The 19,054-nt window shown below is 42.7% G+C and overlaps 1 protein-coding gene across 3 annotated transcripts in view; it reads right to left on the reverse strand.

Annotated features, from left to right (window-relative positions):
- The window catches only part of LOC133109378 (electroneutral sodium bicarbonate exchanger 1-like), a 62,445-nt gene continuing 43,391 nt past the window's right edge, over positions 1-19,054 (reverse strand). For all 3 annotated transcript variants that reach the window (XM_061218702.1, XM_061218703.1, XM_061218701.1), the window contains 9 exons: positions 14,877-14,990; positions 14,074-14,235; positions 13,531-13,782; positions 12,599-12,667; positions 10,798-10,971; positions 8,259-8,390; positions 7,364-7,479; positions 6,870-6,975; positions 1-4,874 (listed from right to left, as the gene is read on the reverse strand). In XM_061218702.1, the coding sequence (XP_061074686.1) occupies positions 4,869-4,874; positions 6,870-6,975; positions 7,364-7,479; positions 8,259-8,390; positions 10,798-10,971; positions 12,599-12,667; positions 13,531-13,782; positions 14,074-14,235; positions 14,877-14,990 (1,131 nt within the window). In that variant the 3' untranslated portion in view covers positions 1-4,868. The remainder of the gene's footprint in view (positions 4,875-6,869; positions 6,976-7,363; positions 7,480-8,258; positions 8,391-10,797; positions 10,972-12,598; positions 12,668-13,530; positions 13,783-14,073; positions 14,236-14,876; positions 14,991-19,054) is intronic.

Raw genomic sequence — 19,054 nt, forward strand, 5'->3', positions numbered from 1 at the left:
GGAAGTAAATGGTAGACTTTAATTCAAGTTAACAGAGAAAAAAAAGGACCAGTTTGCATGAAATGAGTTCTGGCTCATCTGACATTCCTTTACACAGCCATTACATACAGTGGTTATATTTATAATGATGAGCCAATGGAATTGATGTGGGTGCAGTTTTTCACAAAATATTCTAATAATTCCAAATCTGTATGACAAAGTTATCAAACGTGGTATGTACATTGGCAGTTTACGCATTAGTTCAATGCAGCTGCCCAGTGCCCACCGAGGACCGGGGTATGGGCAGTGCCTAAGAGAGTGGCGAAACTGCGCCACTGCTCCGAGGGTGGGGGGTGGGACCAGGTAAAGCGCACCCGGAATCACCGTCTGGGGCTTGAGAAGGCACGGCTTGAGGAAGGCGTGTCACTCTCTTTCCGGCCACCGGGGGGCAGGGCTGTAGTGGTGAATCCTCAGCAGTACATGTGGGATTGGGGAAAAACAGCTCCGTTATTATCAGCTCCAACATGAGGACAACCAAAAGAGGTTGCCGTAGCCCCAGGACTGACATAGTCTTCATCGGGCCCCTGATGATGTGTGTTGGAACATATGCACATTGGGAGTCTCACAAGTTCGAGCAGATAGCGCTTTGCCTGCCATACACCAAAGTTGGCTTACAACAACCAGAAAAAACATCTGCCAGACTGTTTTTTATACTTCATACAAAGGACACAGACTGTTAAAACATTATTTATTGTACTTCATAATCATAATAATTTAAATAAAAATAAAGGTAATATTATCTATATTACACAAAGTGCAACTACATATGACTGTTTATTGAAGAAAAATGTGCCAGCACTTTTTTCACTGTCTCCTGAGCACAATGATACAATACCCCTCTGATCTTACAGTGCAGACCAGCGAAATGTCTGGATCCACTCAGTTTACAGTGCAGACCACAGTAATGTCTGGATCCATCATTGAACTTCAGCAGCCAGACCTAGAGTGACAGAAGCCCAGTCACAATTTCCCTGAACGTAACCCCAGCCAACACCTGGATTCATCACTTCATTGCACTTTATTTTCAGTGCCAATTAATGTTCATTCCAGCATATCAGTTGGAAAAACACACCTCCCCACGGTATATGGGTGCAATTGAGATAGTATGTGATGCATCCAGAATGAACAATGGTATCTGCAGAACCAGGGGTTACACAGTCAGACGATCTGGCCCGGAAGAGGCCGCCACTGAAGGGAGGAGACGAGAGGTTGTTGATGCCTTTGGATAAAGTCAGGACGTTTGGTTTCATAAAGGGATTTCACAATTTAGATGGGCTTGTTGCTGGGACAACAGTGTCTTAAGCACAAACCTGTAAAACCCCAGGTTTAAGGTTAAGGATAATAGAAGTATTGAGAAGGAGTAGGAGCATAGGAGTATGATCCTGTTTTTGTCATGCTATTAATCTGCCCTTTATAGCAGAGCGGGTACGTGCAGTTATCTGTGATGAGCAATTTTGGGTTGCTCTGATCTTGCCACCAGCATAAGTGCAGCATAAACAGTCCAGTATCTCAAGTACACCCATTAACTCTTCCATGGTAGTGTTTTTGTGGGTTCCAGAATGGACAAGCTCTCTGTTCTATGTGCACTTACTATTTTACTTTTTAGTATTTATTGCTAATTTTCAGACTGGTCTGTTGTCTTCATACGTATGACTGCCGTCCCAACAGGAGAACTTTAACATGCAAGACTTAATCACTGTGTTTTGCACGTCAGTCTGTTAACATTTAGGCAAAGATTAATGTTTTCATTTTCAGCTTAAGCATAAACATATTCTGTTTAGTCCATAAGTATTTGGACAGTGGTTCAATTTATGTACTCCAGCAAACTGGATTTTAAACTGAACAATTAATATTAGGTCAAAGTGCCACTTTTGTCACCTTTAAATTGAGCGGGTGAGCCCTGTAGGAATTACATCCCTTTTTATACATAGTTTTTCGGGAACCAAAAGTAATTGGACAATTGGCTTTTCAGCCTTTTCTGATTAGTCAGGTGTATTCAATCGCTTCCTTGGTGCATGTATAAGAAATCTTTCAGTATCGCATGATGATTCAAGGCTTTTGGTGCTTGTCAGCATGAGGACCAGAGTTGTACAAATGACAGTCAAATACTGTATGAACCAGAGAAATCTTTAAAAAGTCAGAGACATAGGCCAAACAATAGTCTTACCGAAACAAAACTATATGGAACATCATGAAGAAGGGAGCACTGGTGCATGGATGGCCCTGCCTTGCTGTGCTTCCAATGAGTTTGGAGGCATTTGATTGAACTTGAGTAGATAAGGTGCTTCACGTCTCAATTCATTCTGCTGCTGCCATCAATAATTACATTATCGGTGAAAGCAAGTGAGTCAGCGCCTGTGGCAGCCGGATATCAAACCCCCACCACCATGTTTGCACATTTTGGTTCCTTCATTTGCTATTGTCACATCCCTGCCTCGTAATTGCTTCCTTGACCAAATGCGCATTCGTGGCTACTATGCATTCACAGTCACTCAATGATAGTTTTACCAACAAATCACTTTGATTCTAAAGAATTTACTTTGTATCTGTTGAACTTATCAGAATAATAATATGCTGCCATGCTAATGCTATTCAAATAAGTTTGTATAAAAGAGAGTCTTGTTCTACACTAACTGAATATAAACCACAGGGCTGCAGCATATTGTAGGATGTTGATGTGATGCAGATGTTAGCGTTAGGTCTGATCAATTTAATTTAACTTAAAACATGTTTTTCCTTAGTTTTTACACCAGGAGCTTCAATTAATAGGTCATTATAAATGTACATAAAACCTGGCAAATTCAACTGGCAAAAAGTGGTACTTTCATTGATAAATTCCTGTCTGAATTGAATTCTCAACCAAAGGTTTTGTTTTTATAGCTAGCTAGCATGCATAATGCATGATTTAAATGTAGAGTTGGTGTCACTCTTTTCCATTTCAATTATAATTCTTCTGTCTGAAACATATTTCTTCAGTCAAATATTAAGGAGACGCCAACTGTCTGCCATCATCACGGTATTTGCATATTAAGGTAAATGCTTGCTAGCGAGATGGCATGTTCTCTCATGTGTAATGAGAAATATCCCATATCAGCCAGTCAGCTAGCTAGCTAGCAAGGTATAGCTATTTTTAAAAGCCTAACTCAAAGCTAGCTAGCCAGTTAACTGGCTGGCATTAACACCGTCACTGCCATTTTTCCGTGTAGCCAGAGCTAGCTGGCTAGCCTAGTGAACTCACTGTGTTGGTGTTTATTAATAGCCTAATAAACTAGCATACTGTAGCTGGTGATTTAGATGTAAGTTTTGTGTTTATGTACGCCAACCTAGCTGAACTAAATGCTTGCCACTTTGGACAGTCAGTGAGACTGGCTGCTGCTAGCCTACTATCCATGTGATATGGAATGTTATTTAGCTACTACCTGCATGTGATAATGTTGCTGAACAAGTTTGTTTAGAACTTTAGATTAGCCTGAACTATGTAGCATTGTGTTTCCCCATTTTAAGTCTATGGGTAATTCATTGTGAAAATTTAGAATTTTAAGAACTAATTCAAGTTTAATAAACTGTACAGTCATGAAATTAGAAAAAGCATGCTTGTCAGAATGAGTATGACAGAAAGAGTGGTCTTGTGTCGGGATCTGTTGGATTTAATTTGAGTTATTGAGTTAAAGCATGTTTTTTATGCTAATTTTTTATGGGTAACCATGACGCAGAAATGGCACAACATAGCTATACCAAATTCAGTAGTTGGTGAGCCCGTTGCCATTGTAGTAGACCAGGGGACCATGCATAAAAAGTGATATGGATGTACATAACCTCAAATTAAAGTCTGCACTTTCACCGAATATTCCTTGTTCCATTTAAAAACCAATATGCTGCAGTAAAGAGGCAAAAGAACAGAAATTGTACCACTGTCCAACTACTCAGACTGCACTGTAGATTCTCCAACCATAAATTAAACTCAAATGACGACAGGAAACACTACTTTTTCGCATTGCAAAGAACAGTCACTAATTTTAAGCCTGGGACATAAAACTTTACTCTATGTTTTACTTATGCAGTCATTCAGTTATTGTTTTCAGAATAAAAAGAAACATTTAAAAGACTGCACCAACAATACCACCACCCTGCACCACTAACCACCAAAGACAACCACTACAAAACACCTAAGTGGCGATAAAAAGAACAATTCAAAGAAAGAAAAAATGCTATCAGACACAATACAGGCATTAAAAAAATAAGGAGAATTAAAAAAAAACCTGGATCGGGTCATTAGTTTCCTCTGCCACACTATAGTACAGTCTCTTCAAAGAGGGAAAAGGTTCTAGGTGTATGCATGACATTACTGTTGGACTGGTCCATGTAAAATGGCGGGATAAAATTTAAGGGAATAAGTGTTGGGGAACTATGAGTTGGGGTAGATGGGGGGTTAGGAGTTAAGGGAGTAAGTGTTGGGGAACTATGAGTTGGGGTAGATGGGGGGTTAGGAGTTAAGGGAGTAAGTGTTGGGGAACTGTGAGTTGGGGTAGAGGGGAGGGGGGGGTTAGGAGTTAAAGGAGTGTTAGAGAACTGTCAGCTGGTGTAGATGGGGGGGGGGTTAAGAGTTAAGGGAGTAAGTGGTGGCCGTACATCTGTAGGATTCGGGGAGGTAACTGGTCCAGATGTGGCAGGGCCTCTATTGTACAGATGAGGCAGAGCCTCTATGTTACAGGTGAGGGAGGGGTATTGCTGCTGCTGTATAACCAGCAGGCTGTGGGGTCTGCCAGAGATCCTGTTGTCCCCAAATCCCCACCTCTGCTGTGGTCTCCACTCTCCTCCCTCACTCACTGTCATTCCTGCAGAGAGAGAGATGTAACACACGAGCACACACAGATAGGCACACATGTTAGGAGTGGAAAAAAATCCTGCAAATAACATGGATAATGATCGATTTCATGTTCAAACATATGGGAAAACTATATACTTGTATTTCAATACATTTATTCTCATGCTTCAATGTTTTTTATTTAGTAATCTAATTTTGTCTAAAAACCACAGGTGCCAAAATTATTGGCACCCCTAACAATTATTGTGAATAAAATCAAACAACGTGAAATTGGCAACATAATTTTACTTTTATTGTGTCAGTCCATCACTTCCTGTTTTACTAGAGTATGCAAATGAGGTAACAAGCATGCAGAATCCCTTTGTCAACCATCAACATGGGAAAAGCCAAATAACTGTCAATTCAGAAGATGGTAATTGTCGGGTAATGGGTACAAAAACATACATAAACGGTTAAACATATCACTGTAAGTGAAATAATAATCCCCACGGACAGTAAGGAAAAATTGTGAGGGAGGCCATAAACAACCCAATGATCTCTGTTTAAGAATAGCAGAGATTGGGTTAGCCAAACCTCATTGGAATTATGACTGGAAGAGAGTGCTGTGGCCTGATGAGACCAAAATGGAAAGTTTTGGCCATATACATCGTCAACATGTTTGGCAGAAAAATGGAATACAAACAAGGAGAAGCACATTATACCTACTGTCAAATATGGAGACTGGTTGCCACTGTAAGGAAGCTGAGTCTTGGTCATAGGTAGATTGTCCAGTAGGACAATGACTCGAAGCATACATCAAAATCCACAAAGAAGTGGTAAAAACAGCAACAATGTTCTGCAAAGGACATCTCAGTCTCCAGACTTAAATTCCATGAAACACCTGTGGGTGTCTGAACTGAAGAGGGGGGTATCCCAAGGATATACACTCACTGAGCACTTTATTAGATGAAATGTAAAGAAAATTAACCTTCACATGTGTTTTATTCACATATATGAGTGTTGTATTTTTATAAAGCATGCCCAAAATGTCCAAAAAGGATCACTCACCCTAACGCTTTGTAACCTGCATCTGCATCACATTAAAAAATAAAATCTAAATTAGGTTACCCAGAGACCTGTTATCAAGTACAATTACAGGTTTATCTATAACAAGTCCAAATCCTGTAATTACACACTTCTGCATATTAATTCTGCTATGCTAATGCAGCAATATTCCTAAATTGTCCGTTACCCAAATATGACACATTATACCTTATTGGAAACCCCCCTACAAGAAGCTTACCAGGTTTTTTTTTTTGTATGGTATGAATATGAAGGCAACAATAATTTGATATGTCGATGAATCAACCACAAGGGGGCAAAGTGGACAGGTTTAATCTGCTCTTATCAAAATCTTATTGACCAAAACTACTCGCAAGAGGAGAATGTAAGCTTTCTAACAATACCAAATTTATCCATGGCAATTACAGTGCCGCCAAACCATGTTTTTGAGAAAAGCGGCTTCAAAGGTCGCGAGATGGTAGTTACAAGAGGCTAGGAGACTACCGACACTTGGCTAATGAAACTCTGGGGCTTGTCATCTTATGTATAAACCCTTTTCAACTATATTTCTACTCTGAACATGTAGACATACAGACCATGAAAGTAAATACACTGTAGCCAAACGTGTAGCCACTAATGCAGCTGATGGTGGTTGTTTGAGACTGGTGAATGGTGACAAGCTGGCTAGCCTCCAAATGACGCGAAACTCTTGCTACCTAGTCATCTTATGTTTTAAACATTTAAGACTATATTTTTAAACTGAATTGGTCATGAGTGGTCGTGATTGTGTGACTGATGGTGACAAGCTGGAGAAGAATGAAAAGGGGGTAGAGTGAAGGGTGATGCATAGGCAGCAGAAGCGTGAACAAAAAAGAATGAAAACTTGCCAAATTTGGTGGGTGTACACAGGTACACAGAAAATCATACAGAAAGTAGGTAGTTTGTATAGGATTGGCGCCCTTGCCTTTTTGGTGGGATTTGGGCGACTGTCCTTGTGATTTGAGCTGAGTGATTTCCACACTGTAGTTTTAGACATTTCGTCAGAGATATTAATATCTGATGGGTCAGACCTAGAACAGAATATCACAGTTTAACGGCTAGGACAGCATGCAGGGGAGGCTAGGGAGAGGGGGTGAGGAAGGAAAAGGGTCTGGACAGACAGAACATTTAGGATCAGAAAGTAAAAGTTCTCCTCAGCATTTTGTTACAATCACCTGGATTTGCTATTGAGCACAACTCCTCAGCCAGGAGGTAGAGCTAAAGGCAGTGAAATCAGCTGGCTGATAGCAACACATAGCATTCTGTTACGCACAGGTGTAGCTTCTAAGACCACATGCTGGACACATTTAAAGAAAGCACATATGACCAATCTGACTAACTTGTTTGTTTATGGTTCACTGATAACTGCCCATCTCACCTCTGGTCTGTGCATTTAAGGGTGTTCAGAGCCAAGCTCACCTGGGGTCTGTGTTTTTAAGGGGCTGCAGTAGCTTGCTGCTTTCCATGGGAATTAGGACAGAGGACTGGTCCTCCCCCCTCTCCGTCACTTCAGTCCCCAGGGTGATCTCAGTAGCCTGTGGAAAACAGGAGCAGTGAAAAATTGCAAAGGGTCAGCGTTCTCAAAGGCCCAGCATTCCCAAAGGGTCAGCATTCTCAAAGGCCCAGCATTCCCAGATTACTTGCAGGGTAAGCTCGGAACTTCTCTTGAATGAAAATCAGCACACACAATAAAAATGAATAATTGTGCTGGCTGGAAGTCTCTTGTCAGACTGCATACAGTGCAAAAATAAATTCTGCAGACTCATATGGCAACAAACAGTATTATCACGAACAAGTCTGGTAGGAGTTTTATCAGTGGAGTGAATCCTATTCACTTGCATTGTACATAGTATACGTAAAGTCTCAATTTCAGTGAAAAACGGAAAATATGTTTGCGGAGTTATAAACCTGTCTTTTCTATTCTTTTTAACTTCCACATTGGGCCCTATTTTAGCTGGTCCCCGATCAAGATCAGTGGTGATTCGGCGCTGAAACCATGTTAAACTGCTCAATGGGATCAATGCCATTTCAATTTAAATCGTCTCTCATTGAAAAAAAAGGTCTAGCACAAATGTGTTTGCTTCACTAGTGGGGGCACAGTTCTGCCATCCCGGACAGGCTTTTGAACAGAGGCAATTTATTTTGGCTCCACAAAGGGAACAGTTATTGTGATGATAGTTGAACATGTACGCTATGTGTGATATGCATGATCTTTTTTCCCCCTTTTTTTGGTGAAGCACTGCTTCTGTGGTCTTAGAGAAACTTTGTTGATGGATGGGATTGTGGGGGTGATATGAATGTACTAGACCAGTACCTCCCCAGCCTTCTTAGATTCATCATCCAACGTCTTCTTCTTGCTCTCAGGCATGAGGTCATCGAGGTAGCTGAGTTCTCTTTTGGAGAAGCACAGATCCAGCAGCTTACGAATGAACACCAGAGCCAGCACCTGGAGACAGACAACAAAGTGAATGCAGACACTCTACCTGCCTACCAACAGCACCACCATCTGTCTGCAGGAACACTGTCTCTCCAACTCCCTACCAGCAACACCGTCTGCCTGCAGGAACACTGTCTCTCCAACTCCCCACCAACAACAACACCGTCTGTCTGCAGGAACACTGTCTCTCCAACTCCCCACCAACAACAACACGGTCTGTCTGCAGGAACACTGTCTCTCCGACTCCCTACCAACAACACTGTCTGTCTGCAGGAACACTGTCTCTCCAACTCCCTACCAACAACAACATCTGTCTGCAGGAACACTGTCTCTCCAACTCCCCACCAACAACACTGTCTGTCTGCAGGAACACTGTCTATCCAACTCCCTACCAACAACAACGTCTGCCTGCAGGAACACTGTCTCTCCAACTCCCTACCAACAACACCGTCTGTCTGCAGGAACACTGTCTCTCCAACTCCCTACCAACAACAACGTCTGTCTGCAGGAACACTGTCTCTCCAACTCCCTACCAACAACACCATCTGCCTGTAGGAACACTGTCTCTCCAACTCCCTACCAACAACACCGTATGCCTGCAGGAACACTGTCTCTCCAACTCCCCACCAAGAACAACACTGTCTGTCTGCAGGAACACTGTCTCTCCAACTCCCCACCAACAACAACACTGTCTGTCTGCAGGAACACTGTCTCTCCAACTCCCTACCAACAACACCATCTGTCAGCAGGAACACTGTCTCTCCAACTCCCTACCAACAACACCGTCTGTCTGCAGGAACACTGTCTCTCCAACTCCCTACCAACAACACTGTCTGTCTGCAGGAACACTGTCTCTCCAACTCCCCACCAACAACAACACCGTCTGTCTGCAGGAACACTGTCTCTCCAACTCCCCACCAACAACAACACTGTTTGTCTGCAGGAACACTGTCTCTCCAACACTCTACCAACAACACCGTCTGTCTGCAGGAACACTGTCTCTCCAACTCCCCACCAACAACAACACCGTCTGTCTGCAGGAACACTGTCTCTCCAACTCCCTACCAACAACACCATCTGTCAGCAGGAACACTGTCTCTCCAACTCCCTACCAACAACACCGTCTGTCTGCAGGAACACTGTCTCTCCAACTCCCCACCAACAACACTGTCTGTCTGCAGGAACACTGTCTCTCCAACTCCCTACCAACAACACCGTCTGCCTGTAGGAACACTGTCTCTCCAACTCCCTACCAACAACACGGTCTGTCTGCAGGAACACTGTCTCTCCAACTCCCTACCAAAAACAACACCATCTGTCTGCAGGAACACTGTCTCTCCAACTCCCCACCAAAAACAACACCATCTGTCTGCAGGAACACTGTCTCTCCAACTCCCCACCAACAACAACACCGTCTGTCTGCAGGAACACTGTCTCTCCAACTCCCCACCAACAACAACACTGTCTGTCTGCAGGAACACTGTCTCTCCAACTCCCCACCAACAAGACCGTCTGTCTGCAGGAACACTGTCTCTCCAACTCCCCACCAACGACAACACCGTCTGTCTGTTGGAACACTGTCTCTCCAACTCCCTACCAACAACACTGTCTGTCTGCAGGAACACTGTCTCTCTGCATGTCCCATCACTATGAGTGTCCCACTCATGAAAATGGCATTCGGACCCTGTCAGTAATCTCCTCACAGCATATACATAGGCCTATAAAGAGAACTTCCCAGTGCATACAATTCAGCACTTTGCGGAAACGGGTTCAAAAGACACATTTAGACAGACAACCCTACATTCAGCTGGAAACAAAACCACTTCCTGGATGCAGTTCCTGTGGGTAAACTAAAGGTGTCATTGGAAGTGTTGCCTGTTTACTGGCAGAGAGAGAAGCAGTCAGCTTTTTAGAGGGAAGGAGGCCCTTCACACATGGCCCTTCTGTCAATCACTCCCACTTGAAGTAGAGAAATGGCATCAAGGATTGTTAGAATATGCAATTTATTATCTGAGTTTGTGGCGAGGTAAGGGTTGTAAACTGTGAGCATGGCATTGGGCAGACAGTTTTGCAAATATGAGGCTGATAAGCATCTAAACCATTATTCGCGCTAGACTTTTGAATAATCTGGCATGGCCATTTTGTGGTTTTATTACATCACAGTGTTTTGTATGATATAAATATGAATGCAACAATAATTTGAGACGTCAATGACTCAACCGCAAGGGTGCAAAATAGGATAGGATTAATTGAATTTCAATAAAATTATATACCCAAACCCAAACATTTAATTTGCCATGATGACACGGATGACAATTTCAAGTTGAAATGTTCTTTCTCCTTTGACTCTGAGCTTGACCCCAGTGTGTGACGGCGGTTTTTTAAGGGTGTGCCCAGGTGGTGAGGCGCTCAGTACCATCATGGGGAAGACGATGGCAGCGGGAGAGGTCTTGATCACCCACAGCAGGACCAGGCAGGTGAGCTGAGTCAGAGTAAACAGGTGCACTTTCCGCAGGGGCACATGCCTCAGGTAGATGAAGTCTGGCTGGTGCTTGGCTGGCATCCCGAATAGCTTAAGGCGGTCAAAGAACTGGGGCAGAGATGAACAGTTATAGTGCTGTTATCATTTCCTTTCTCTGTAGTCCTCCAGGACATCCTATCCGGAGCATAAGATGAAAAGTAAACGAGGAGCTTGAGGAAATTCACAGTCAAAAATAAAAATCCCAGGGTCTGCTGGGTGCATCATTTTATTAAGGCATTATTAAGGAAAAGTGACTGGCTTAACAAGTGTTTTAGTCTTGACACAAGTCACAAGATCTTTTTTCTCCTGAGTGGTTAATGGTTGCGTGAGACGTGACATTTTCTTTTTCTATGGGCAAATCTTGAAATTAGTCAAACTCTTGCCACATTGGTAATATGTTATTGAGCAAAAAAGTAAAAGAAATATGATTTTAGAACCGCTGGCGCTTTGGCCGGAAAGTCAGTTTCTATCCGTTACCCTCTCTGCTTTCCCTCTGTTTGAATAAAGCAAGAAATTATAAATATGGTCATTTGTTTGTGTGTGCTAGTATAAAATAACACATTTGAGATTTCCAAATATTCATTTTCCAAAGGATTTAATTTTACAGAGACATTTTTGTATTTAATTTTTAAAAGTAATATATTACTGTAAGCAATTGACTACTTTTTACATAAAAACTTGATCAAGATGCTCCAACATGCTGCTGTCTTATAGAACTGCAGAACAGCGTTGGCTATCTCATAGAAGTGATACAGTTTCAACACCGAAGGGTGGTCACAAAAAATATTGATTTGATTCAGTTTTTAACTATTCTGTGAAATTATTGAAATGTAATGTAAAATGTATAGTACGTTTATTTAGGACATTTCATTGAATTATTTTTGAAAGAGTCTTATTTGTACAGAATGTTATACAGGTGCCTAAGGCATTTGCACAGTACTGCATATATATATGGCGCAATCTGAAAATTGCAGTGAATAAGCAATGTACAAGCAATTTGGAAAAGCTGGAGAAAATCTGTCAACAACAGGCAAGAATGACCCACAACTAACTAGGTAAAAACTATTGAGACGAAGCTGTTACTGCTGCAAAATGTGCTTCTAGAAATTATTACTGTGAGGGAACTGAATATATTTCAACATTAAACACGTTTGTGAATGGATTGTGATTAGACAATTAACATTTAACATGGTATACACTCACCAAGCACTTCATTAGGAACATTTTTACTTTATTACACCTACTTATTCATGCGATTATCTACTCAGCCAATTGTGTGGCAGCAGTGCAATGCATACAGTCATGTAGATATGGGTCAGGAGCTTCAGTTAATGTTGATGTTCACATCAACCATCAGAATGGTGCAAAAAACTAAAAGAAATCCAGTGAGCAGTTCTGTAGACAGAAATGCCTTGTTAATGAGAGACAAAGGAGAATGGCCAGACTGGTCAAAGCTGACAGGAAGGTGACAGTGATGCAAATAACCACACATTACAACAGTGGTATGCAGAAGAGCATCTGAACACACAACGCACCTCTAAGTGGATAGGCTACAGCAGTAGAAGTCTAAAAAATAAGTCTAATAAATACCTAATGATGTGCTCGGTGAGTGCATTGTACATTCATCACATTAATTATACACAACGTATACTACATACTCTTTGTACTATACTTCATCCTGCCCTGTGTTTTTTACCTGGATTCCCTTCAGAGATGAGGCACCCATGTAGAGGAACACTCCATAGAGAACTGGCATGGGAATGAACTGTAAAACACAGGACAACCTTTTGTTAGTGGGCTGTGCAGTAATTCGGTGAGACTGGTGATAGTCATTGCTGACCTACAGTACATACAAGCACTTGGCACCTACTGTATGCAGCTATGAATAGCACACACATAGTGTCAGAGAGCTCTCAAAATACACTGCAGCCAGGTTTGTAGGAACATTCAGATGTAGGTGAGATCAGGGTCTTTTGTGACACAGGGATAATTGTTCCCCAATGTTTTCTGAGCAAGAAATTGACACAAAACTGGTCCGTTGACATCCAAGGTGAAAGAGGACGTATATGGGGGTATTCGATGTGATTTACAGCAGCCTAGCTTGTTTCTGATCAGGGAAAACATTGGGTAATAATAGACCCCGTGTCACAACAGACCTCGATCTCCCCTATGCTGTGGCATGAACTTCACAGAAAGTGCTGTTGCATTTCTGAATATAGTTGTTTTTTGTATTACTGCCTGCAACTATGAATTTACAAACAGTCAACCATCTACCAGCCAACATTTAGAGGAGGGCAATCTTTCAGTTAGTGTCATTTCTGTGACGTGGCACCAACCAGCTCATCAGGAGCATTTGGCGGTTAGGTGTCTTGCTCAGAGACACTTTGACACACCCAGGGCAGGATCAAACTGGCAGCCCTCCGACTGCCAGACGACTTACCGCCCGAGCCAATGACGTGAGCAAATGATGTCCTCAGCCCTCTCACTTAGCATTTTTGTGTGTGTTCCCTGCTCACGCAAAATAAATGATCTGCTTTTCACAGTCCAGTAAACGACAGTGGAAGAGACCGGGGCTTTTCATTACAGAGACGGACCTTTCGGGACGCGGCGGCGGCGTCCGTGACTGACCTGCAGCGCCCCCGTCATGAAGACGGAGCAGCCCATGAGCAGGAAGATGAGCAGCCCCGTCAGTCGCTGCTCGCGGATGCCCAGGAAGCGGGGCTGCTCCCCGGGGGCGGAGCTCTCCGACTCCAGCTTCAGGCTGTTGACGTGGGAGATGGAGAGCACGGTGGCCGCCACGAACCAGGGCAGGCCCATGATGGAGCACACGGCCAGCATCACGCCCACCACCAGCAGGTCCAGGTGGTACCCGCAGCCTTTCTGCTCACACAGGGCACCAGCGGGCACATTTTCAGTTAACAAAAGGGGTTCAAAGAAATACACATTGTGACAAAGTATTTGCCCCCTTTTTTAATTAAAACTTTTCAAACATAAAAAAAGAATGCACGTTTTTTGTGTTTACACAGATTCCCTCTGTGTAACATCTGAAATATATGAAAACATTCAGTATTATAACTATGCAATAATAGAGAAAATCAGAAAGGGGTCGAATACTTTTTCACAGCGCTGTGAAATGTGATTTCATGGGCGCTGAAGCAGGGAGCTCCTCACCAGAAGCTTGTGCTCCTTGCGATTGATGATGACCGCAGTGATCTGCTGGTCCATGAAGATCAGGATGGTGCACAGCACTGCCGGGACGCAAGCAGCCAGGACCGTCCACCAGGGGTTCCGGCCAATCGGGTTGATGATCCAGTCGCGGTCGTCCCGGGTTGGCTGCGGGGCCCGGGAGGGCGGGGATTACGTGGTGAGTGACGGGCAAACGGGCTGACTGCTCAAAGAGTCTGGCTTAATGCAGAAGACTTTAGGAAACCCATACATTATATGTCCCTTCAATTCCATTCACATAAATCAACCCCATTCAGAAACTGTGAATTTGCTTAACCTAGTTAAACTAGTAGGTGGAAATAAAATGTAAAATGTTTGCATGAATGCAAAAATGTGTGCATGTTACAATACATTCCTTATTTCATCTTATTTGTTTTTACTATAATATTGTGCTGTGAATTGTATTGAAGCAAGTCACCTACAATGTGTATTCCTTTTAATTCAGTCAACATTACATTACATGTTATCTACCAGACACTTTTATACATGACTGGAGCAACAACGTGGGGTTAAGGGCCTTGCTCAAGGGCCCAACAACTGTGCGGATCTTATTGTGGCTACACCAAGGATTGAACCACCAACCTTGTGGGACCCAGTCATGTACCTTAACCATTATGTTACAGTATGCTAATAGGTTATGTAAAGGTACAATTGTCACTAGTATTTTTCCATTCTAAAGTCATTCTAAAGATAAATGTATGATAATGGTCTCCTTGGATACATTGTGCTCCATTCTTAAAGGCTCTTACCTTGAACTTGCTGGGCACCTGCAGCTTTTGGGACGGGATCCCGATGGCATAGTCGATCAGTACCATGAAGACTATGGTGAGGAAAACTGCAAAATCACTGATCATCGACCGCACCTGAGTGACAGAAGAGTGATAACATTCATCAATATCAATCAAATACAGACATTACATTTTAATTAAAGATCTGAACCCAGTGTCACAAGACCTATTCAATAATAGAGGAAATCAGGAAGGCGATGGCACTGTATACAGAGAAACTGACTTTGAATTAAACTAGACACGGTGACTGGCAGAATAACACGGTGACTGGCAGAATACTGAACTTAGACCAAGCAAAGACTAGAGAACATGAATACGGAGAAACTGACTTTGAATTAAACTAGACACGGTGACTGACAGAATACTTAACTTAGACCAAGCAAAGACTAGAGAACATGAAAACTGAAACTGAACAAAAAACCATCACGAGTGTGGCCTCATCAAACAGTTTAATTTCATAAAATGAATACAAGGCTCAGGGATAATTGCTCCCTTGAATTAAGCCGGTGGTATCCAATCTTATCCGAAAAGGGCCGGCGGCGTGGGTGCAGGTTTTTGTTTTAACCCAGCAGTAACACACCTGATTATACTAATGAACTAATTGTGGTCTTTAATCAGGACCTTGATGAGTAGAATCAGCTGTCTTAGTCCTGTGCTAAAACAACAACCTGCACACACACCGGCCCTTTCTGGATAAGATTGGACACCCCTGAGTTAAGCTGAGTTACTTATTAATTATAAGAGCTGAATCTATTCCCACCCCCGATAGAGATCCAATCAAATGTAAAAAAGTGTTAGTATCGCTTGTAGAACATCCTGAAATAAGATATACAAACTCTGATGATGTTGATACGTCAACAGACACCAGGAAGTCATGGCATGCAAAGGATATGTAACCAAACACAAAACATCACTACTTTCATTTACATAATATTGCTGTGTCCCAAACATTGTAGTGCCCTGAAATGACTATGTATAAACACTGCTATAATTTCCACATGGTGAAATCTAAATTTATAAAAATACTCTTTAAAACCATCATCTTAAACTGGAAAACAAGACACAAAATAAACATAACACAATGGTTAAATCTTCACAAAGAACACATATCCATGGAACTAATCTCACACCAGCACCAAAGCTCACACTTGCCAAACATTTGGGGTCCTTTCATAAAATCATTCAGTTTGCCTGTGGACTAATCCCCCAACCCCACCCTAACCAATGTATGCTCACATACTCCAGAAACACTCTCCAGGCAATACCATATCCCAATCCAGCCCATCCATAATCATGCATATTTTCCTTTTACTGTTCTTTTTTATGGATTTAAGAATGTATTATTCATATTCATCATGTTCTTTTTATTTTATTTTATTTCTTCCCCATTGTTACTTTTATTATTATTTTTTTTTTTCCTCTTCTCTCCCTTTTTCCACACTATCTATTCAAGTCTCCAATCAACAATCTGGCCTGTCCACCCACTTGCCACCTGTTTGTCTGTTCATCCCCCTGTCTATCTGCCCGTTGGTCTGCGTGTCCATATGTGTACACAATGTTCATCCTCCTGTCTATCTGCCCGTTGGTCTGCGTGTCCATATGTGTACACAATGTTCATCCTCCTGTCTATCTGCCCGTTGGTCTGCGTGTCCATATGTGTACACAATGTTCATCCTCCTGTCTATCTGCCCGTTGGTCTGCGTGTCCATATGTGTACACAATGTTCATCCTCCTGTCTATCTGCCCGTTGGTCTGCGTGTCCATATGTGTACACAATGTTCATCCTCCTGTCTATCTGCCCGTTGGTCTGCGTGTCCATATGTGTACACAATGTTCATCCTCCTGTCTATCTGCCCGTTGGTCTGCGTGTCCATATGTGTACACAATGTTCATCCTCCTGTCTATCTGCCCGTTGGTCTGCGTGTCCATATGTGTACACAATGTTCATCCTCCTGTCTATCTGCCCGTTGGTCTGTGTGTCCATATGTGTACACAATGTTCATCCTCCTGTCTATCTGCCCGTTGGTCTGCGTGTCCATATGTGTACACAAGTCACTCTTTCCACACTTTATTATTATTTTTTTTTTTCATTTATTGTTATTTTAGTAACTCTGTCTGTTTTGTTTTACCCTCCCCTCAAAGGCTTCATACTGTTTTCTTCCTCCACTCACTCTCTATCTCTCTCTCTCTCTCTCTCTCTCAAAATGACCAATTAATATATATATATGTTTTTGTATTATTAAAAATAAAGTTGACCTCCCAAGAGGTCGGGAATAAAATTAATTAATAAATTAATAAATTAAAATAAAAAATAATACTCTTTATTAAAATCTGCACTTTAACCACATGTGATTTTTTATGACAAATCTCAAATTGGCAAATCAGTACAAAGGCAAATAAAGAAATGATGGGTCTTTGTCCCAAACATTATACGGTATAATTGCCCTCAGTAATATCATGTCCTACAAGCCCCAATAGCGCAACATGATGTTGATTCTCAACCCTGGCTCTGTCAGGGGCACAGAGAGAATGAGCCAGAAATGAGCATTTATTTACATTATGGCAAAATGACACGCAATGATGGATTAGGCGCAGAGTTAAAATGACTCTCATATCATAAAGGAGAACTCCGCCTGTTACTGGCCAAAAATTAATTAAATGGGAAGTCAATTCAGGAACTTCATTAAGGGTGCTGCTTAAACCCTGATAACAACAAATATACATATTTTTTCCTTCTTTATGCAACTTTGCGGTCAATGTATGGTGAATCATAATGCATGACTTACAACTAATATTTATCGAGCATTCCATTTTTCCTCTGAGACATTGAACAACAGAAGACGCACAGCATCTCATGTCATCTGAGTTAGGACCCAAGCCCCAGAGTGCGACAGAACCTGTAAAGTGCTATATCAGTGCTACTGAACGGTGCTATGTCAGTGCTACTGAACGGTGTTATGTCAGTGCTACTGAACGGTGTTATGTCAGTGCTACTGAACGGTGTTATGTCAGTGCTACTGAACGGTGTTATGTCAGTGCTACTGAACGGTGTTATGTCAGTGCTACTGAACGGTGCTATGTCAGTGCTACTGAACGGTGCTATATCAGTGCTACTGAACAGTGTTATGTCAGTGCTACTGAACGGTGCTATGTCAGTGCTACTGAACGGTGTTTCACTGTACCCTACTGCATCCGCTCCTGTTGACACACCTCTGACAAAGGTATCACTGCTATGGTAGATGTGAGATGGCAGGTATGGTAGATGTGAGATGGCAGGTATGGTATGGTAGATGTGAGATGGCAGGTATGGTATGGTAGATGTGAGATGGCAGGTATGGTGTGGTAGATGTGAGACGGCAGGTATGGTATGGTAGATGTGAGATGGCAGGTATGGTGCGGTAGATGTGAGATGGCAGGTATGGTATGGTAGATGTGAGATGGCAGGTATGGTATGGTAGATGTGAGATGGCAGGGTACCTTGGCAGGGAAGTAGGGCTGGTAGTGGTATGGTAGATGTGAGATGACGGGAATGGTATGGTAGATGTGAGATGGCGGGGTACCTTGGTGGGGAAGTAGGGCTGGCAGTGGTATGGTAGCTGTGAGATGGTGGGTATGGTGTGGTAGATGTGAGATGGCAGGTATGGTGTGGTAGATGTGAGATGGCGGGTATGGCATGGTAGATGTGAGATGGCAGGTATGGTGTGGTAGATGTGAGATGGCAGGGTACCTTGGTGGGGAAGTATCAGCTGGTCGTGATATGGTAGATGTGAGATGGCGGGTATGGTGTGGCAGATGTGAGATGGCGGGTATGGTATGGTAGATGTGAGATGGCGGGGTACCTTGGTGGGGAAGTAGGGCTGGTAGTGGTATGGTAGATGTGAGATGGCGGGTATGGTGTGGTAGATGTGAGATGGCGGGGTACCTTGGTGGGGTACCTTGGTGGGGAAGTAGGGCTGGTTGTGGTATGGTAGATGTGAGATGGCGGGTATGGTGTGGTAGATGTGAGATGGCGGGGTACCTTGGCGGGGAAGTAGGGCTGGTTGTGGTATGGTAGATGTGAGATGGCTGGTCGTGGTATGGTAGATGTGAGATGGCAGGTATGGTGTGGTAGATGTGAGATGGCGGGGTACCTTGGTGGG

The sequence above is a fragment of the Conger conger genome, chromosome 14, assembly GCF_963514075.1.
Source record: "Conger conger chromosome 14, fConCon1.1, whole genome shotgun sequence".
Classification (NCBI taxonomy): Eukaryota; Metazoa; Chordata; class Actinopteri; order Anguilliformes; family Congridae; genus Conger; species Conger conger.